The 20,418-nt window shown below is 48.2% G+C and overlaps 4 protein-coding genes across 4 annotated transcripts; 2 read left to right on the forward strand and 2 right to left on the reverse strand.

Moving 5' to 3' along the window:
- Positions 1-2,443: 2,443 nt before the first annotated feature.
- On the forward strand, positions 2,444-3,918 carry ABOM_003591 (protein kinase domain protein; the record flags this gene model as incomplete). Its single annotated transcript, XM_022530721.1, has 5 exons — positions 2,444-2,685; positions 2,733-3,079; positions 3,138-3,451; positions 3,507-3,678; positions 3,731-3,918. The coding sequence occupies 5 exons, from the start codon at positions 2,444-2,446 to the stop codon at positions 3,916-3,918; spliced, it is 1,263 nt and encodes a 420-aa protein (XP_022393090.1).
- A 525-nt stretch (positions 3,919-4,443) lies between these two features.
- On the forward strand, positions 4,444-5,954 carry ABOM_003592 (NAD(P)-dependent alcohol dehydrogenase; the record flags this gene model as incomplete). The annotated part of the gene is made up of 6 exons (XM_022530722.1): positions 4,444-4,654; positions 4,756-5,183; positions 5,244-5,546; positions 5,619-5,669; positions 5,731-5,802; positions 5,877-5,954. The coding sequence occupies 6 exons, from the start codon at positions 4,444-4,446 to the stop codon at positions 5,952-5,954; spliced, it is 1,143 nt and encodes a 380-aa protein (XP_022393091.1).
- Positions 5,955-6,294: 340 nt separating this feature from the next.
- ABOM_003593 (phosphatidylserine decarboxylase family protein) lies at positions 6,295-7,746 on the reverse strand (the record flags this gene model as incomplete). Its single annotated transcript, XM_022530723.1, has 1 exon — positions 6,295-7,746. The coding sequence occupies one exon, from the start codon at positions 7,744-7,746 to the stop codon at positions 6,295-6,297; it is 1,452 nt and encodes a 483-aa protein (XP_022393092.1).
- A 9,391-nt stretch (positions 7,747-17,137) lies between these two features.
- ABOM_003594 (serine/threonine-protein kinase) lies at positions 17,138-18,563 on the reverse strand (the record flags this gene model as incomplete). Its single annotated transcript, XM_022530724.1, has 3 exons — positions 17,138-17,640; positions 17,716-18,293; positions 18,343-18,563. Coding segments are annotated over 3 exons (1,302 nt in total), but the record flags the coding sequence as incomplete, so codon positions are not given.
- Positions 18,564-20,418: the final 1,855 nt, after the last annotated feature.

Consider the following 20,418-nt stretch of genomic DNA (forward strand, 5'->3'; position numbering starts at 1 on the left):
CGGTCTTTGCGTGCTTCGGCAGGACAATGGTCATGGAAAGAGCACGCCGATAGGCTTGATTCGAGCTCCGTACCCAGGTAGGCCTTTTGGTTGTTGATATATACCATTTAAGGTCTGTCTAACTACTGGACCGGTCATCTATAGCGTTCAGGATAAAGGAACGAAGAGTCTATGATGAAGAAGACGTCAACGAGGTGAGGGCGAGGCAACTTTCATCCTGTGACCAACATTTGACTCTGGATAGCCCAAGGTTCGAGTACCGGACTACTTCGTTGATGACCAATCATATGTCTCAATATATGAGACAAAGACGCAATTTCAATCCTCCCTTTCGAAGTCCGCTATTGACGAGGTTGATATCTCCATGTCGGGGTACGGGCCTGCTACCCCCTGTGCCCCCAGTATATGTTTTCTAACCTGGACCAAGTGGATTGCCAGCCTTCGGGGGGGTTTTAGGGTTTAGCGGCGGAACCAAAACATCAAATGCCAACCAAACGACAACGGACGAGTCTGGAGAATCTAGCCAAATGAACATCTCCTATAATGTTTGTGAACTTCGTTGTAGATCTGGATACTGGCTGACGATTATAGTTCCCTCGCGTCACGGTTCGATTAGACGAATACAGCCTTGAGGTCACCAAGAGATGCAAAAAGGAACTAGCCAAAGGTCCTACAAATGAAACAGCGGATCATTTTATAAAGCTGTTCGGTGAGACTTCGGAAAACAAGTATTTTTCTTGCAATTGAACGCTATGATCTGACTACATGCAGGCGAATACTTCAGTACCCAAGTTCAACTCGGTGGGCGCCTGTTCGCTTCCGAGGAATTTGATTCTCACACTGAATCAAGTGCGAAGGATACCAAATTCTCTATGAAAGCGCAAGCTGCAGCCTCGTTCAAAACTCCAATGGGCGCCGGGGGCTCGACAAGCGTTGCATACGGACGGGCCCGTGGAGAGGCTGAGAATAACTCCAATAGCAACCTAACGAGCACCCTGCAGTGGCAGGCAAATGGGGGAAACACACTGCTATGCAATAGGTATACCCTCCTTATTATAGGAAAACCTCGTTTTATATGCAACGGGCTGACAGATCCTATCAGCCCCCCTGACTGGTGCCACACCGTGGCCGAATACCAGAATTGGAGAATCATTAAGGTGTGAAGACTTTCATGCACAAATAACGAGCCGAACTGACACAACAATGTAGAGAGCCGGCAACCGCCACATTTTAAATCTACTCGCCCAGTTCGGAGACAGTGAGATCCACAAGAATGTCGAAAAATTCCTGACGAAGGACGTAACGGATCCGAAACTTCCTGTCCAGATCCAGCCAATACTACAATCGCGACCGGGTCGAAAGTTCTACCTGCGTACATCTACCAAAGGTAGTTACGGTTGGTACAAGTACCTCACAGCTTTCCATAAAGCAGATTGGTCACACGGTTAGTCCATAGGTGCTCTCTATAGGATCGTTGTATTAACTGCCCTGTCCCATTTAGACGATATCGAGGGACTGGGGAAAACGTCGGGTACGATCCCGGCCAGGGGTGCTACCGTCGGGCTACACGAGAGCGTGGACGAGTGCAACAAGCATGGCATTTACCTGGAATGCAAAACTCCTGAAGGGCATGGAGTGACGAAGGTATGCTACCTCACTATTGCGTAAAGAAGTGACCTGATCCATTTAGATTATGTACGGTCAACCATACATTTTAAGGAACCCTTCGACCGAGCTCTACCTCTACCTTGAAGGTGGAAATGGGCAAAACGACGATAAATTCCCGGTTGCACTGCCTGAGCCCGAGGGCGCTTTCTCTGATTATTGGTTTATCAGAGGCGTCGATGGTACCGATTGTGGAGAAGTAAAACAGGACACACCGGTGACCATTCGATATGGAAGTGCGGCTTCGGGTACAAATCGCTCGATGCTCACGATATTCCATGAAACTAAGTACAACGGGCTTCTCAAAGTAGGCAAGAGCGTGGCGGATGATGATGAGGTGACGTTCAGCATGATGTACAAGGATATATACGAGGGCAAAGCCTAAGCCATAGGAGACCCAGAACGGGGCTGTGAGGATAGCAAGCTATATAAAAATAGTTGCCAATAACAGTCATGTGCCACTTGTGCTGTCTTTTCTGTTGAGTTCTAGATTTGATTCTTTTCGAGACTCTGGATAGGTAGGATTGTTAGCATAATAATTGTAGTCATAAAAGAATTTACTATATATTCTTCAACCAAGCTTGATTTATGAGCCACAGTCATGCAACTTGGTGAAATTTCATCCCTAGCATCCGAGCCATGTTGGATTGGCGTCCCATACGGGCTGACGCTCTGCGTTAACCGGATTCTTGGCAAATAATAGCAGCTCCTCTGACTTTGGAACGGAATGTCTGCGAACATCAACTTGGGCACAGCTGTCACGCGTTATCCGTCCCCAATGCATGCTTACCATCGACCTCCTGGGAAATTATCGCGCCTTATTCCATCAGTTCCCAGTTTCAGATTGGTTTCTCGAGCCACGTCTCCCGTCATGCGAGAGGAGAATGACAACCCGGAGTATGATCGTAAGAAATATTATCCCGCTCGTATTGGAGAGACCCTCGCTAGACGATACCGCATCATCTCAAAGCTCGGCTGGGGTGCCAATTCCACCGTCTGGCTCGCCAAAGACACAGCTCGGTCAGTTCGCTTACCCATTACTGCTTGTTTTAATAACACCGTCAAAGTTGGGCGTGGCAGTCAAACCGATATGTGACGGTAAAAATTACCAACTGCGGCAAAGAAGAGCAAAGATCGGCCACGGAAGAATTGGAAATGTCGCGATATATCTCGCAGTTGCGATCGAGTCATGAAGGTCGGGCATACGTCCGGCTGGTCCATGAGTCCTTTGGCCTCCGAGGCGCGCAGGGAGAGCATTTATGCTTGGTATATGAACCATTAAGGGAACCACTGTGGCTTTTGGGGAAGCACCTTGGAAGCAACGGCGTGCCTCCCGCTGTCCTCAAGCCGTTTTTGAAATTATTGCTCCAGGGCCTTGACTTTCTGCACTCTGAGTGCCATATTATACATACCGGTAGGCTTCTTCTAAGTTGCTGCGGATCTGGGCATCCTCTCTCTAATGATAGCAAAAGATCTCAAGGCAGATAACTTTCTCGTGGGATTCGAAGACCGTGATGTTCTTGAGAATTATGCTCGCGAACAAGAACGCAATCCTGCTCCGTGTTGGGATCATGATGGTCATCCTGTATTTCAGTCTCGTTCAGACTTCGGGCATCTGAGGAAAGGGATGGGACTAGTTCAAATTAGCGACTTCAGTGCTGCTGTTTTTGGCAACACCTCTGAGGCTCATAATCATGATATTCAGCCTCAACCCTTTTGTGCACCAGAGGTACTTTTAAAGGCAACCCGGACATATAGTGCCGATATTTGGAACCTGGGAACCATGGTATGGCCCGTGTGAAGATACCTGTACCAGTCACTGACATCGTGCTCCTATAAAGCTATGGGAGCTTCTTGCAGATGATATTCTTTTCGATGGACTGGACTCTAGCAGCAACACATATTCCCGAGCAAAGCACATAGCCCAAATGATACGCGTACTTGGTCCACCTCCACTGCAAGTACTAGCAAGGGCAGACCAAGGCATTTGTTCAGCCCTCTTCTCCAGTCATGGTATAATGTCTGCTACTTTAATCCCTCGAGCGATAACTAACTCTTTAGTTAGGAGAGTTCAAATTTCCAGGTATAGTCCCACCTGACGAGTTCAACCTTTCCAACAGTACGCCATTTCTCCACGGAGAAGACAAAAGGCTTTTTCTTGAATTTGTGGGGAAAATGCTCCGCTGGGAGCCAGCTGATCGGGCAACGGCTGGGGAGCTGTACAATGACCCCTGGCTCAGCTTTAAGCCTTAATTCGGACAACCTGAATCTTTTTCAATTCGTCCTTCCTCCTTTATGAAATTCTTTCATGGAATGCCAACTTGCCCCGGTCAACTGCCTTGTTTCTTTTCTATGTTTGGGAATCCTTGGGTTATGCTACAGCTGTGGGAAGCACCACCACCTGTTCCTTCTTCAGATGCCATTTGTGAAACATGCGGTACCTGCCATAAGGCATAGTAACTCCTAAAATCGAGCAAGCATAAAAAATATATATATTTACAGAAATGGTTTGGGTGGATATATCTCTAAGTTCTAACCTAGGCATCGGCCCGAGGCAGAAGGAAAGATAAGCTGCTTCAACACTTCCCATTTATATCAGTGCGGGGGAAATGAATAATGATTCGCCGAAAAAAAAAAGAACCCAAAACCGTATTTTTACCTGCGACGCAACACGCTGCATTTATAAGACAATTATCCCCGCCGTGCTCAAATCCAACACGCAAGCCATCAGATGCCCCTGGATCGCTCATTCCGGCCAGAGAACCGTTCATGACAACCATGATTACTACCACCGCCATCGTTGCTCGTGAGCCCGAGCAGCCACAGACCATAAACTGGGCGATGGAGGAGGTTGAGGTGTGTACACCTGGCGAGGGCGAAATTCTGGTTGAAATGCGTGCGACAGGCATCTGCCATACGGATATAGTTCTGTCATCGGTACCGGCTGGAAGAATTGGCATCCAGTATCCCAAGGTATTGGGGCATGAAGGTATTTGCGAATATGTCGATTTCTGGCGTTGAATACACGGGGCCATGAATCAGATGGATGGAGACATGAGACACCATTCTATCTATACTAACCGGTCACAGGCGCCGGTATTGTACGCGCACTGGGCTCAAATGTGAAGTCCGTCGAGGTCGGGGATCCAGTCCTACTCTCCTACTACTCTTGTTCATCGTGTGAAGCGTGTCAAACCTTGCATCCCGCATATTGCGACGTGTTCGCTGAGGAGAATTACGTTGGACGCCAAGGAGGAATGAAAATCCAGAAAGCCGGGGAGGAACCCTGGTCGAAATTCTTTGGTCAGTCGAGCTTTGCCAGACATAGTGTAGTCAGCGAGGCTAGCGTTGTCAACGTCAAAGATTTCCTCATGAGCGAAGACGAGCTCAGGCTCTTTGCGCCACTGGGATGTGGATTCCAAACTGGGATGGGCGCCGTTTTGAACACTTCTGATGCTGGCCCGGATGATGTCGTGATGATCTTGGGCTTGGGTGCTGTTGGAATGGGCGCACTTATGGTATGGCTTGGATCCGGGCTGCTTGGAGTGGCAATGTAGAACTGACCACAGGATTCACAGACAGCCAATATTCGTGAATGTAAGGCGATCATTGCTGTCGATAAGGTTGCGACACGCCTCGAACAGGCCAAGAGACTGGGGGCATCACATACTATCAACACAGGCACCCTTCATGGAACAAGCCTGAAGGATGCTGTTTCCGAATTCTCTTTCCCTGGGGTCACGGTGGTGATTGACACCACAGGCGTTCCGACTCTCATCGAAGAGGGCCTCCAGGCTACACAGAAAAGAGGCAAACTGGTCCTTGTAGGAGTGCCTCCATTGGGATATGGTCTTAATATTGACGTCGTGCAACACATCAATGTGAGTCACAACGGGCCGATGTCCACATCCCTTGGAGAGAGGATTAACTATTTCTTCTTTCGGACATGATAGTCCGGTCGGTCGATAATAGGATGTATTGAAGGCGATAGCATTCCCGGCAAGGTTTGAAAGCCCTCCCTTTACACAATTCCAAGATCCTATCTCAACACTTACAACAACAAAGGCCATTCCGCAAATGATTCAATGGTATCGTGAAGGACGATTCCCAGTCGACCAGTTAGTTCAGTATTTCGATGTTTGTGGTCCCAATTCTTCTCATTCTGGAGCAACACTTCTGGTACTTACTGACACGGCGTTTTCAATTCATAGGCCGCTGAATTTGAGCAAGCGGTAAAGAGTATGAAGGACGGAACCACAGTCAAACCTGTTTTAATGTGGGAACACTAATGGCGTAATTACATGATCGAAATGCCGCTGTCGCCAGCATGCCTACGGAACTGGAATATATCACCGGACTGAACATAGCTGTTCGTCGCCAGATCTGTATATATATAAAACACCACTGATTGTGATGCTCGATTCGTTACGCAACTATCTAAGGTCCCAAAGGTATTGTGCCAGTATCTATTGACACTCGGCAACCTGTCAGGCTAGGGTTTGCAGGAATGAAATTGGTAGCTCTGTTCTCGCATGGATCATGCCATTAGCCCAACAAAAGCTACAAACAGAATCACGTCTCCCACGCGACAGCAGATAGCGCACACCAATGCGAGTAAAGTTAAATATCTCAAGAGGTGAGCTTAGCCAACTCACTATTGACAGCCAGGTTGGTCGTGGCAATCTCAGGGTACTGGGCTTTAGGGATGAATTCCAACTTCTTCACAGCGTCACGCTGGAAGATAAGGCAGTGTGTGGATCCACCACTATGGAAAGCCCCAATGACATCTCCCTGAGTGATAGTCTTGCCTACTTCCGTACCCGGGTACCAGTCACAGGTTGATACCTCGGACATCCCAACGGGTACAAATCCAACCAGCCCAATGTTTGCGCCGCCCGGGACGTTGGTGTCGACGATGAGGACACCGCGGGCAGCTATGTGAGTAATATACCGCTGGGATACATCTGGGCCAGCAGGGTCAGGACCGCTCGACCCTCCGAATCCTGCCGCAGCTGTTTCGGCGAAGTAAGTTCCATCGATCAAGCTGCGATATTTGACCTCACCGGTAACCGGGGCATTCCAGCAGTGGTAAGAATCGGCACTCAAGAAAGCCTGATACACCGAGCCGCCGACGAAGCTGTCAACGTAGGACGAAACATTGGCATTCTGTGTAGCTCCGAGCATGTCATGGAGCGAGTATGGTGTGCCCTTGAGCCAGAAAGTGTTGCGGCGCGAGACATCCGTGTCGAATGACAGAGGGAATGATTCACAAGCATTGACGACGGCCGCCTTCGCTACGGGACGGACACTTTCCTTGAACTTGCGAGTAAAGAAGTCATCCCAGCAGGCATAGTTGTAGAACGTCGCCTGGGTGCCTCCAGCGGGATATTGGAATAGTTTGTCGAACGTCTTTGGCGTCTCATTGGGGGTAGACTCATTGGCTTTGTCTTGCAGCTGCCGGATCGCCTCGTCGGAGCTCCATCCAGCATTGATGAGAGCCTGGTTGCCACCCTTGTCACCCCTGCCCCCCGCTGTCGGGTCTTTCAGGAAGGCATTCCATTTGTTGAGAATCTTCTTAAGACATATGTTCACTCTCTCATCCAAGAAGAATTGGCGGCCGCTTGGCGTCCCCATGGGCCAGTCAACGATAATGTTGAATGGAAATCCAATGAGACCGCTGGGTACGTTCGGATTGTCTCTTAAGAAGTATTCTGGGACCTCGGTAAGAAGTGTATTGAAGAGGTATAGCATGGTCTTGTAGTTCCGGACTTGCTTCCTCAGAGTGGTCGGGTCCCTATCGTACGGAGCCTTTTCGGGGATTTCCTCGAACATGGAACTGGCCAGCATGTAAAGGGTTGAGTTGTCCTCGATCAGCTTTCGGAACGTCTCAACGGGGTTCTCCTCATTGCGCAGCTTTTTAGGGATTTCTGCTTTCGTCTTGTCGAGTAAGCTTGCAAGCCAGGCTCGACGGAGCTCGACGTTCTCGGGCATCCAATGGCCATGGCTGTGAAGGGAGCTTCCCGTGGCCGGGGCTCCAGGCGCAGGTTGGATATAGGTAGGTATGTACCTGATAGGCTGCATAACGTCGAGGATTGCTATGGATATACGGCTCAATGCTGACTGTTCAGTTCGAGGGCTGTGAAGATTAGCAGATTGAGGAGTTTGTGGGTTCGGTTCGGTGAGTACTTATATTCACGTTCCCTTCGTGGGCAGCCAAGAAATGTATCACTTCCATCTTCCACTCTCTCTCATTATCAAGGTATGCTCGATGACGTTAACCAGCCCTCAAAATATGAGGGGTTTTCATCAAGTCATACCATGATTGACGCGGCCCTCGGGCATATGCATACCTGGTGTGCACTCCATGATCTGCATCAAGATAGCAAGCCAATCGACGTGCAACCAGAGCGAGGTTCCGTGAGTTCCGAATCGTGGGCTTCTTCCCCGCTCAAGGCAATAAAGGTCTAGATGGTCGAGAGCCTGGTTTCCCGTATTGGATTTGTGGCATGTCCTCATATCTTCAGCCAAGGGCAACCGGAGGAACGAGCGCTCCACAAAGTAGGTCGCCAATCCCGCCTCGTGGTGGGATGTGGCTTCTGTGTTGTAGCTATCACTTTGGTTCCAGATCCCATGGGATGCTCGACAGTTCCGCAGTGGGAATGACTTGCGTACGACTAAGTCAGGTCTCACATACCCAATCTAGCGATCGTCACCCATCATTGCAGCCAACTGGTGGGTGTGGGTGTAGGTAGGGAACAGTAGCAATCAAGTCATAGCTCGGACGGCAAGGTATGGGTCTGGATGTGGACATATGCATAAAGCAAATGCCTCTCTGCCTTCCCTTCAAAATATCGAATGATGGGAATTTCCCCACTTACCAAACTTCAGCTGAGAAGCACTGCGTGAGACATGGTACTTTTGTCAGTGCAACGCTACCAGCAACAGAATACGGGGCCCAACCCCTCAATATGCAAGACATTGAGAGCTTCCCAGGAAGCCAATAATGCAATGCAGCTCTCCGCCGAATAATCTGACGGTTGCTTCACGCTTTCAGCCCGACCAGCCATTAAAGCAAGGAGTGATCTGTCGCATGCATATATGCCCGCCAAGGAATGTTTGATTGGGCGCTGTAATGCTGCTCTTGACCGGGTACGCCACACCAACGGAATGCACATAACCTGATTGGCATCTGTGTGATGACATGGCCATGCATGGCTGCATTTTGTCGCATTCCAGTGACAAGGAACCTTACTCCTGGTGCCGACCTGTAGGGCATCCTTGTCTGACCCAACGATACAATTCGACAGCGTGTGCCGAGTCGCCTTTCCCTAATAGCGCTTCTCTACGGCCTTCTCTGCATTTACATGGCCATGTCCAAGCTTGGACTATGCACATTTCAGCCATCCTGAGGGGCACATGCGTGTAGGACATCAAAGAATTGTGCACCAGAATGCAATAATCGATAACCATCTGAACAAGAGGGGTTGTGTTAGTAGTGACCATCACACCATTAGATATCACATAACAACCGTCTAGTTGGACCATTGTGCATATTTATTGGTCTGGGCTGGCTAGGGTAGTTCATTGGGGCAGATATCTAACTCAACCTTCTTGCTCGGCAACCGTAAGTCCCTTGCAATTGCACCAGGTAATGACTAAATTAAACGCTTGCGTTAGATGCCCAAGGGTGTTTAATACCCAGGAGTACTCTTCGAAAGACCACAGGATGCTACAGCACTCTGCCGCTCGCTAATGGTGCGCGTTGCCGCCTGCAATATCATTATTCTTATCTATCATGAGACGGCTGCGCCTCTGGGATGTTCACAAAACATTTTAACCTGTTGTCTATATGTTTCTGCGAGCTTTCGTTGAGTGTCATGACTCCTTAACAAAAGTACATATGTCCACAGTGGAGGAATTAGAGCTAGAAAATGGGAGTGTAGATAAAAACGCATGGCTTTAATAGTATGCTTTTGAGACAGGTCACCAGATCTCGAACAAGAGAGTACTCAAGTTGAAAAGTCATGGAACTCAGAGAGCCTCTTATGCTAATTCCTAAGGCAGGCTAGACGAATATTGTCCTGTTGGAGATGGAGTGGCCATTCGAAGATAATCAGGAATCTAGTTATGAATTTGGATCGCATTTGAGCGAACACATAGGCAAATAAAGTACTCTCGCCTCATCGGACGACGGTCCCCGTAACACTCCTCTGATATTGTCCTCCCGGCTCATGTTTTCATTTCAAACCCGTGATGTCGACCCTGGCTACCCCAGGTATTCAAGGAGGGGAATGTGGTACTTAGAGCAGGACTGTTAAATATGGAAAGACGAAAAGAAAAAGGAAGAAGACTGGTAGAACACTAGAAGAAGGCGAGCAAAAGCAAACAATGTGAATAAGAAGAGTAAGATGATGTTAAAGCAAGAAGCCAGATCCCGTGGCGTTTACCTCTGAGAACATCGTGCTAACAAGGGAAGAAATAGGCAAGACAAATATGGTGTATATCATGCAGTATTGATGTAACCATCATGCTCGCCGCGTGGTGGATGTGCCTCTTTCAGTATGCACATCTGTAGCTGGAAGCTCTCCCACCAACCCCGGAAATTTGTCTTTGATGACTCGACTGAACACATTGACGGGTGTTCTGCTTCGAGGGGGCACGGTGTTTTGACGTTCTGCATTCTTTCGTCGACAGACAAACCCGATATAGACGCCTATAGCCAGGAGAAGGATGGCTCCAAATGGGATACCGACAATCATTCCTATCTTGGATGACTCAGAAAGCGTCGAAAAGGTGCAATGGCAGGGGTGACTTGAACAGTCCGAGGGTGCCATAGTAGCGGTGTGTTATGGCTGACGTTGCGTAGGGTTTGCGTAGCGATGTGCGCTGCAAGGCCAAATATATTTGTAAACAAAGAATGCTCATTGATCACGGCATTAGCCTGTCTACCTTGTGTTCTTCAGGACCTAGGTTCATTATCAGTAGAGATAACTACTGTTTCGCGAATCTTGGTATTAGGAACGGAGTAGCCGGTTACCGTTGACGATGTTTTCCACTGAAAAGCGAGATATCTAAACCGAGAATACAATGTCCTGATATACAACACATTGAACGATAAGCGTTTCTACTACTAGCATGCCATGTTATATTTACAGTACTAACACAATCTATCGGTTATTTTTAGAGGTGCGCAGCTGATCCGGACGACATTGTTTGGCGATATGACACAACAGTCTAAATCCTGACTTCGAATTCCTAGCCTCTCATGGCGTCTCATACACGAAACAGGTTAGATCCTGGTCTTACCATCCGGACGTGCATAAGGGTATTGCCTTGGTTCTTGCATTTGACATAACCCCTAATGTCTACGGGGTGGGTGAAAGCGCGCTTTGTGTCTTTCAAGTTTCACACAAAGATTAGTATGCTCTATAAATAAAGAGTAGTTGTAACATAGTTAGGATTGGACTATACCCAAAATACTCGACTTGGCGAGAAGCAGCCGTTGTATATGGTACATTACTGGATGGTGTACACCCATCTTTGTTCCTATTTTGGTGAATTATCTTTCTTTCCCTGTCCATGTATCACCTTAGGCGTCTTTCCCCATTATCGAGGATAACAAGTCTCACAAGGAGTATTTCCCTTACTGCCACTGCTTATTCCGGCGATGAAGGAGGATGTTACTAATTGGCAGACTAGGTATTAATAGAATGTGACATGATTAGTAGTCAGACCAAAGTCTCGTGAATTGTTGCCTTTCATCAATATAAGGCATGACCCATAATTAGCTATAAATATACTCAATTGGCACTTCCCTTGTGTCGATGATCTCGGGGAGGACCTAAGAATAGACCAATACTCTAACTACTCTGGGGTTGGCAAATGCTATCCATTCATCGTCTTACTTAAATCCACTTGGCTCTGCGGTCTTTCCCGTTAATAATGTACACCTCTTTGTGTAACCATTCATAACACAGCCCATATACACTAAATAAGTGTGTAGAACGGGAATTGATTAAAACATGGCGGCAAATATCAAGTAAAGGTGGATGAATATCTACTGAGTGTGGTTAATGTTGGCTGTTGGTGGGCAAACACAGGCCCTGTCACGCACAAGCGAGAGAGTCACTGATGAATGATGCACTTTCACATTCGGGCAGCTATTTATTCACACGTAGGAAGCTTACATCACCATATGCCTAGGACCTATTATAAAAAGGGTGTTCAACATTTGGCCACAGCCCGGATAGCCAACCAGTCAGCATATAATATTCGTTTCGCCATTGACATGATATATATAGCTTGTGTTTGTTGGGCTAGGACATCGTACCCCATGGTATGGTCTATACGTTATTTACCATTATGGCCAGCTTTCTCCATCGTTCAAGCCACAGGGGCATATCTTGTCCGCACCAATAATACCCTGTCTTGCGGTAACAAAGGGATATAATGGAGGACGGCTTTACCGCTTATAAAAACAGTATTATAAAAATCAGCCGTATTCATCCTCACTCGATTGATGGTATTTCGTTCTATACCAAAACATGCACGATTTGCGTGAAGGCGGAACACGGCAGCCAATGCAGCAGGGACACTGAGCGCAGGAGGACAATCGGAACCTATTTCGACATCCAGCTGAATTCATATTGCCAAAGATTGAATGAGAGGAACTGTGGCAGATACTACATCTGGTGGATTAGAAGAAATGGAGCCTAAGCCAGCTGGATTTCTCGGCACGTCCACGATTACGAACATTCTAGATACACGACTAGAGATCAGCTATAGGCTTCAAATGGCCTTCAGAGGTCATGCACTTCAAATGGATGTTTGACTTGCATCCGACCGCCTGAATTACCAGGAGTTGGTCCCGCAGTTCCCGCTACAAGCTTTAATGATGTTATTGAAACGAAAGATGCTGTAGAGGTTGAGTATTATCGCTATAGTTCCCAGGATGACTGGCAACTCAGGGAGAGCTCAGACCTTAGCTGCCTCATGATACCGATCTGTACACCGAGTCTCCGGGAGCCAGGGATAATAACTCATAAGGGGGAACGATTCAATAATGTCATTGTTCAACTGCTTCATCCAGAGGCACACTGCCATGGGCAGGCCCAAGTTTTATTGGAAGCCCTGTGACGTGGAGGTAAAGAACTTGGAAGCATGGATGTTTCAGTTGGATTGCAGGCAGTGAAATTCGATTTTGGTATATTGTCGGGACAGCACAGCTACCTCGCCGTCTGACATCCCCAGCCCTCTCCAACCATCTGAGGATCGCAGTCATTGACGCACAACTTCGGAGAGACCGAAATATTCCCCAATCACGACTCCTTCAATTGCTTCGCGAAACAACTATAATAACCCTACGTTGGGCACGTCTCCCAGAGACCTACGCTCCAAATATCCATTCATTCTAACATACACGACGGCGGGATTGTCAATCCTAATGGGCTGTCCTTCTTTAGCAGTCCGAAATGCCCCCTGCTGGATTACATTAGTGGCCATGAAAGGGGCCTCAGGTTGGCGGCCAATGTTGGGGGAAGATGTCATCTTGTGTCTAGGCTTTCTTTGCCTCTATACATACGGACCGGAAGCCTCTAATAGCAGAGCGACGTATACTGCTGCTTAGCCTCAGGAAGTTCCTTACCGTGGTACGTCCATAGACTATCAGGTCGGTGACTCAGCATTCGCGGGGGGCACCATGTTGCTGATATCTACGTAACTTGTATGCTACTCACCACACCGTTCCCACTCAAATAGATGAACATCCTAGTACCCCTCAGCCTGTGTGAACCTTGTTGGGACGAACAGTTCGGATTTTGGCAGACACGGATCTCGAGGGGCAATCAAGGATGTGCGAAGCGCAGCTCAGCCAGGATAGCTGCCAGACTAGGTGTCATACGTTGCCGTGAACCTAGTAGATATCGCCCGTTCAAAGGCGGGAGTCTCCATGATGGAGACTTGAATCCACAGGAAGGAAATACAAGGCAAGACATTTGGGTGTTGTGGCAATACCCAGAGTTGAAGACGCTGATGATAACAACGTGCAAACACGATTGGAAAGCTCGATGTCGAAAACAACTCGATAGTTATATTGAGTCGGGAAACAGAGCAGCACGTGGGCTCTTGTGGACCTTTCACCCATTAGGAACACCTTGATTTCCAGAATCTGTCGAGACATTCTGGGACACGCAATTGGCTATGACAATCAGTTTATTGGCCGAACGAACCTGGCCACTTACGCTACACCCGCAGCTGCATATTCTGTGCTGTACGTTGAGAAAACAAATAATGGTATCGTGAGTTATGGTCAATAGAGCCTTGGAGCTCCAATATGTTGGGTTCAGGACCGGCTGGAGGAGGTCAGAGACAAGAGTTTAGACTCTAATGAGGAGGGGAGGATGGGGAGGAGTCCAGGCACTTCCCAGAAAATTCCTACCATGACTGACATACTTGGCATGTACAGTACATACAACTGGGATACTGTGAAGAGTGAAACAAGCCAGAAAATGGAGCGATATCAGGGCGATTTAGACAATGTACCAACTGTATACCGCATAGTTGCGGTCGAGGATGTCGTCGGCTTCTACCATATGAGTGTGAATAGAGAAGGTGGGCTGGTCTTTTGGGCCTATGCGATTGATATGTGGATAGGGCTGGTCGCTCACGTTGTATTAGACTTTTTCGGGGGATACAGCTAGGTAGGGGCACAATGGAACAGCTTTCACGCATATTTCAGCCATCTGGTTTGGTAGTGGAGGGGGAAGCATGTTGCAGGGTAGGTAGGACCATGTATGAGAACTACTTAGGTTGACACTGAATCGGAATATAGAGGGGAGCAACCGTACCCCGAGACCACGACCCTCAGACACCAACGCCCGCCGAGAAGGCGTACGCGCCCTCACCTACCACCAGGTTCGCGTTGCTGCATTGAATTATAACTCATCACGTGTTGATTTGTACATCTATACCCAGGACTGGTTGTGTATAATAACTTAGTGTAATGAGATTGCAACCTAGTCGCATATGTTACTATGGACATAATAGCTTGTATATGGGTAGCAGTCGGTTCAGGTGGGCCTACTGTCATGCTTCTGAATGGGTTCCGATATAAATCTATTGACGATGGCAGAGACATTGATATCTAGTATCCATAGAACCACAGTGCCGTTCGATATACAGCCATGCACACGGAATATGGTATGTTCTGGTAGAGCATTAACATACTAGAAGCTATAGCTAAATACGCGCAGCAGAAAGCAGAATAATCCCAAGAGCAGCAGTAACAGAAACATTGCAAACAAATACCAAAGAGGCATCATGAAAAGACATTCAAATATCCTCGCACAAAGCTACTCTGACCTACCATGTTGCCGCTGTGACTCTGCTATAATATCCTGTTGCTCTGCAACCAGCTTGATCGGGGAGCTGCATGACGATGCTGTGATCTTCGTAGGCAGTGATGACGTTTTCTGAGCTGGACGTTTATGGGCCGTACGGCCTGACAGGTTCTGATTTGGGGCTCTCCTGGTTGCATTCCGTCTCGAGCTACTGGTAGACTGACCTCTGCGCATCATCGCACGCCGCTGCTTTCGTACCACGGTGCATATGGCCACCACCAATATACTCAGTCCAATAGTGACCACTCCAGCCCCGACTCCAATGCCGGCTTTATCTTCTGCGGATAGACCGTAATCGGTGATTGATCTGGATATTGTCGAAGAGGGCGCAGTTGGGATAGTTGAGGAGAGAGCCATCACGAACAAGGAAGCTAGAATTGATGGATCGTTGGGCAAGATAGTAATGGGTGCCGTCGTAGGGAAGGGCAACATGATACCAGAACTGTCTTGAGGTGGGGCATTCATAGACAGGCTATTTATGGTGGTACTTGTCGCTGATGCCACCGTTGATGCAGAAAGTTCAACAGACATCTTGATATTCCAACCCATTACCGCCATGGCCCTGACAGTCGAGCTTGTGGTCAAGGTCGTCGTGGCTATTGTCCAAACCCGTGAGTTCTCGGGTGCAGGGAACGCAAAAGTCAGTACCATGTTAGAGGACACGGCTGACAAGCAATCCCCATTTGGCTCGCCATCTGGGACTGGTTTCTCATGAAAGTACCCTCTTCCTGCCAATCAGCCTCTGCAATATCTGTATTCGATGAATTGGTGCACTCACGAGGGACAACATATGGCCAGTGTGCTAGATCCATGCTTGACCGAGGTTCCTATAGTTTGGAGGTAATCAGGGCAGCTGAGGGGACCAAGGCTGACTGTCGTGTCTGGTTGTCCTAACGCGACCTTTTTCCAAGAGATTGCTACTTCTGATGGCGCGCATCCGACCGACGAGTCACCTTCGAGGCCGATTCTCGGATCAAATGCTATTAGTGAAGGTCCTTCGATGCGAAAGTATGTTGAACAGTCTGCTGGCAAAGGCCAGGGTGTTGTAAGCGGAATCCATGACGTGACGCGCTTACCATTAGTCTCAAGTGGATAGAGTATCGCGGACATTGGATGGAAACTTGCAGACAAGGTTGCGAACGGTTTCTATAACTGTCAATGCCCAGTTAAGTGTAGTGGGGGACCGTTTTGTCGTTGCGCACCAGGTTATTGCCCTGATATCCACGAGAGGCTATTCCATCGGGGACCGGAACGATATGTATACCGACAGACGATGTAAAAATATGACTAGTCGTAAGGGCAGGCATCTTGTGTTGATCGTATAGGCGGTTCATGCAAGTCAGTAGGGTACTCGGGTTGCACAAAATATATAAGTCACAAATCGATACAAAGGAAGTTTAAGCCTACTCGACATCAAGACACAGAACTAGCCTAGTCACTCGAGGGGGAGGCCGTAAACAAGCGTTTGCATGCACACAGCTTGCAAAGACTACGCGGTGTCCAGGGTCCTAGTCAATTAGTTTAATGGAATCGAGGCCACGGGATGCTTTACTAATTCAAAACACGTCAGATTGTCAACGACGACGACGACCGAACTGCGCTGAAAGGTGTGACGAAGCTTTGAACATTTCGATATAGTAGGTCGAACGTCAAGCCGGCGCTTACACACAGCTTGAAAAAGGGTTACATGAATATGCAGGCCGAGGCTCTGAAGGTTCTAGATCGTCGACTTTCGCGTATGTGGTTTGCACTACGAGAAAGTGACTGCCTAAAATTCTTCAGGCCAGCTTTCGTCCTATTTGAAGTGAGAGCCCAAGGCATTTCGCCATTGATTCGATTGCTCTGTCTGATCTCGACACAACGTGGTACTTGCGCTACTTGAGTGCAGCTAGTTCATTACCCCACACTTGTTGTCGTCGCTGATACAACAGGCCCATTGGCTATCTATACATAGCATTGACTTGGTTCAGAATATTGCTCCGGCCTCAGACACACAACATAGGAGACTACAAGTGCAGCACCAGCATCGGGAGAGTGACAGCAACCACGCAAGTATAAAGAAACTCTAGCTACCTTACATTAATCTCGCAGAACCATGGATCAGCCAAGATCTGCGCAGGCGAAGGTCTCTTCGCGGGATTATATTGTAAAATCCACCGAATGAGCGCCTTCACTTTGTTGGCTTCCTCCTCATCAAGATCAGGCCCTCCCTGATCGAATAAGTCTTCTAGGGACGTCTGCTCTACCATAAGCGGCTCCTCGTCTAGAGCGACTCCTCCCAGCTGACAATTAAAGAGCTTCCTCTCCGGCGTAAAGTAGAGGGACGAGGTTTTCCAATGCCTAAAAAGCTCCTCGGGAAGGGGACCGAGCCGGTCAGAAAGGGAGAGAAGATGATCGTCATCCTCATCCTCAGACCCTGGTATACAGAAGAGTGGTTGTCCGGTGATCAGCTCAAATACGAGGCAACCGAAACTCCAGACGTCAGCAGTATTGTCAACGGCTCCGGTCAGAATCAACTCGGGAGTTCGCAGACCGAGTGGAGTAACGGGCTTTTGTGGTGGGTCTGTAAAGAAATACGCTGTTCGGGGGTAGGCTTGTGTAAGTATGGATATTCGTGAAAACGAATCAAATAATCGAAACGGGAGGGACTAACCGCCGCCCATATCGGATAATTTAACCCTAAAGCCTTCAGCGTAGTAGGTAAGAGGCACCAGTGGTTGCGCAGCACAAAGGTATCGAGGAGCCCATTTATCTTGTTTACCATCTAGCCTCTGTACCGGTGGGGAGACCGACCGGGCCTGTACATCTTCCTTCTGCTGGAGCACGTCCTCGGGCGTCGCGTCTATATTGTTCAGAGTGAAGAGTATGTTTCCCGGCTGGAAGTCTCCATGGGCGATACCATTTTCGTGGAGAAATGCAAGAGCCTGCAGGGATTGCTTGAGGATGCCCTTTGCCATCCAAAGCGGATAGCGGATCTTCATTCCTCGCCGGCGAGGATTAAACTGCGGCAGCTCCTCAACCATAGTATTTACACTGGGGCCCATGGGCTCAAATACCAAGCACCTGTGGACACCATTGGGGCCGCGATGTTCGAACTCGCCTAGCAGCGGCGTGACATGCCGGGCTGCTTCTGCTGGTGCGGCTTCGGCGATGTGCCGTAAGATTCGTAGCTCGGTTGTCGATCCCGAAATTGCCGATACCAGAATCTTTAGGGCGACATATCCACCCTTACTTAAGGGAAATTAGCAACGATTACTTACCACGCAAAAGATGTACTTACTTAAGATCGCGAGCGAGCCAAGCTGTCGAGTAGGAGCCCTCACCCAGCTTCCGGATGACCTTGTACTGACCGTTGTTGAAGACATCGCCGAGCACGACGGGGTGGTAACCACCTGGGCGGTAGTCCTCCACCCACTCACAGGGTAACGTAATAGTTTGGAATCTGCACTCGTCGTCTGTTACGGCCCTCGATGGCGGAGTGGGAGGAGGCGAGATACTCATGGCTGCGACGGAGATGCCCTGTCCAAGAGTTGCAGAGTTGACTGTTTTGACAATGCAAGATTGTAGTGGGGGTTTCGAAACTGCGGGGGAAACTGGATTGTCAATCTCAAGGAGCGTTGCACAGGGCCTCGGGACATGGGGCGCCCTATTTTTAACGATACATCGTTGTCGGATATGATTACGGCTTAAGTCACCTTTTCAGAGTGGATATAAGCACCTAGAGATTCTATTCAAATGTTTACGTGGTTGCTGCATAATAAAACTGCGTTATAAATAGAACTGCAGGAACGGCTGACCTGGATCCTACCTCGAATTGCTATATATATATCTCTAGTAACCTGGCACCCGCGGGGACACACGGCCTACTTCGAAAAAGGAACGCTAGCCTTCAAAGATATTCAGGTTACTCAAGTAGTATAATATGATATTATATCATACCCCAAATCAAACGTTATGGCACCAATTATGCATTCTCTAAAGGTAGATCTGAATACCATTACTGTACACTATCGAATCTCGATAGAGTAGTTTTAGTGCTTCCAGAACTTTTAATATCTGATTTTCCCTTTTTCAGCGAGCCGTATTTCTAAATACGAGCCGAAGATCGAATATCAGCTGTCACTATCATGGCGAGCTCCGTGATAGGTATCGACGCCAGGATTTGACCAACTGTGACCGACGCACACAGAGTCTTCCAAAAGCAGTTACGGACTTTTGCTGCTACTAGCCAGTCCCCCTCACAGGCTGTAATAGGCCGTGGGTACCTCGCAGCAGTGTATGCGTATACAATTATTTTCGTAATCTTTTCTGTGACTCTCATCGGCCTCATCGCTGCTCTCAGTGCAAGTAACTTTAGTATATAGCTGAACTGTATCGAAAGTACATACTTTAGGAGAATACATTACGACACATAGAGTGTAGGCTAAGCCATATATACGTAGATAAATATGAGGTAGCTCAAGGGGCTACAACATAATCAGAGCCTAGTAGGCAGATATCTAGTTGGTAGCCACATCATATGTACATCTCAGGGCGCTTGCAGTAAACAGAATATGGAATGCAGGGGGCAGAGTGACACCGCCTCCACTCCTCGACACTATTGCTCGATAATGCTTGCCCGGATACTACAGCGTAGAGGTTCAAGATTACTTCGCAGAACGCCAAGTTTGTATATACGCCGGGGTATGTGGAGCTTCGATAGGCCAAGAGAAATAGTGAGATGAATTATGGCCTCACAAAGCGACTGATCCAAGCAGTACTCCTTCGAGTATCAGCAACATAGAACACTGGCTTCACTCAGGGGTACGGGAGAGTTGCATAGGTTTGCACAAGACTGATATGGATACTTTGCGAAATTACTTAGGTCCGAGTTAGACCAACGTAGGCCAAGATACTATGATATCACTTTTCCGAGCAAGCAAGATGGCCTGGTTCTGCAGCTTGATGTGGGTACAACCTGGAATGGAAATAACAATACTTGGCGCAGAGCTGGCCCACAATATCAAGATCCACTATCCTACACTACGCTGGAGTACATTTCGTGACAAAGCTTTTACGGATGTAAGGTCTAGCAGGGTAGTTCAAGACTTCGGTAGTGGCGACGCTTGGCAAATGGGTGTGGGAAGGTCAAGCAATTATGAGGAGGTGAATGGCGAGTTGTTGACGAAGTGTCAGTATGTAGCAGTGGTGAGCACCCTACCAGACTCTACAAGTAAACCGAATGTGGCCCTGGGGGCAGAGAATTATAAAGCCCTGTAGACACGCACATTCCTAACCGCAAACTACATTCTCTTCACTTTACCAACGTGTACTCTGTGTCAATTTGGTACGCAGGCAAGTTGTTCAGCGACAAGAA

This window comes from Aspergillus bombycis (genome assembly GCF_001792695.1).
Source record: "Aspergillus bombycis strain NRRL26010 chromosome Unknown contig00009, whole genome shotgun sequence".
In the NCBI taxonomy this organism is placed as follows: Eukaryota; Fungi; Ascomycota; class Eurotiomycetes; order Eurotiales; family Aspergillaceae; genus Aspergillus; species Aspergillus bombycis.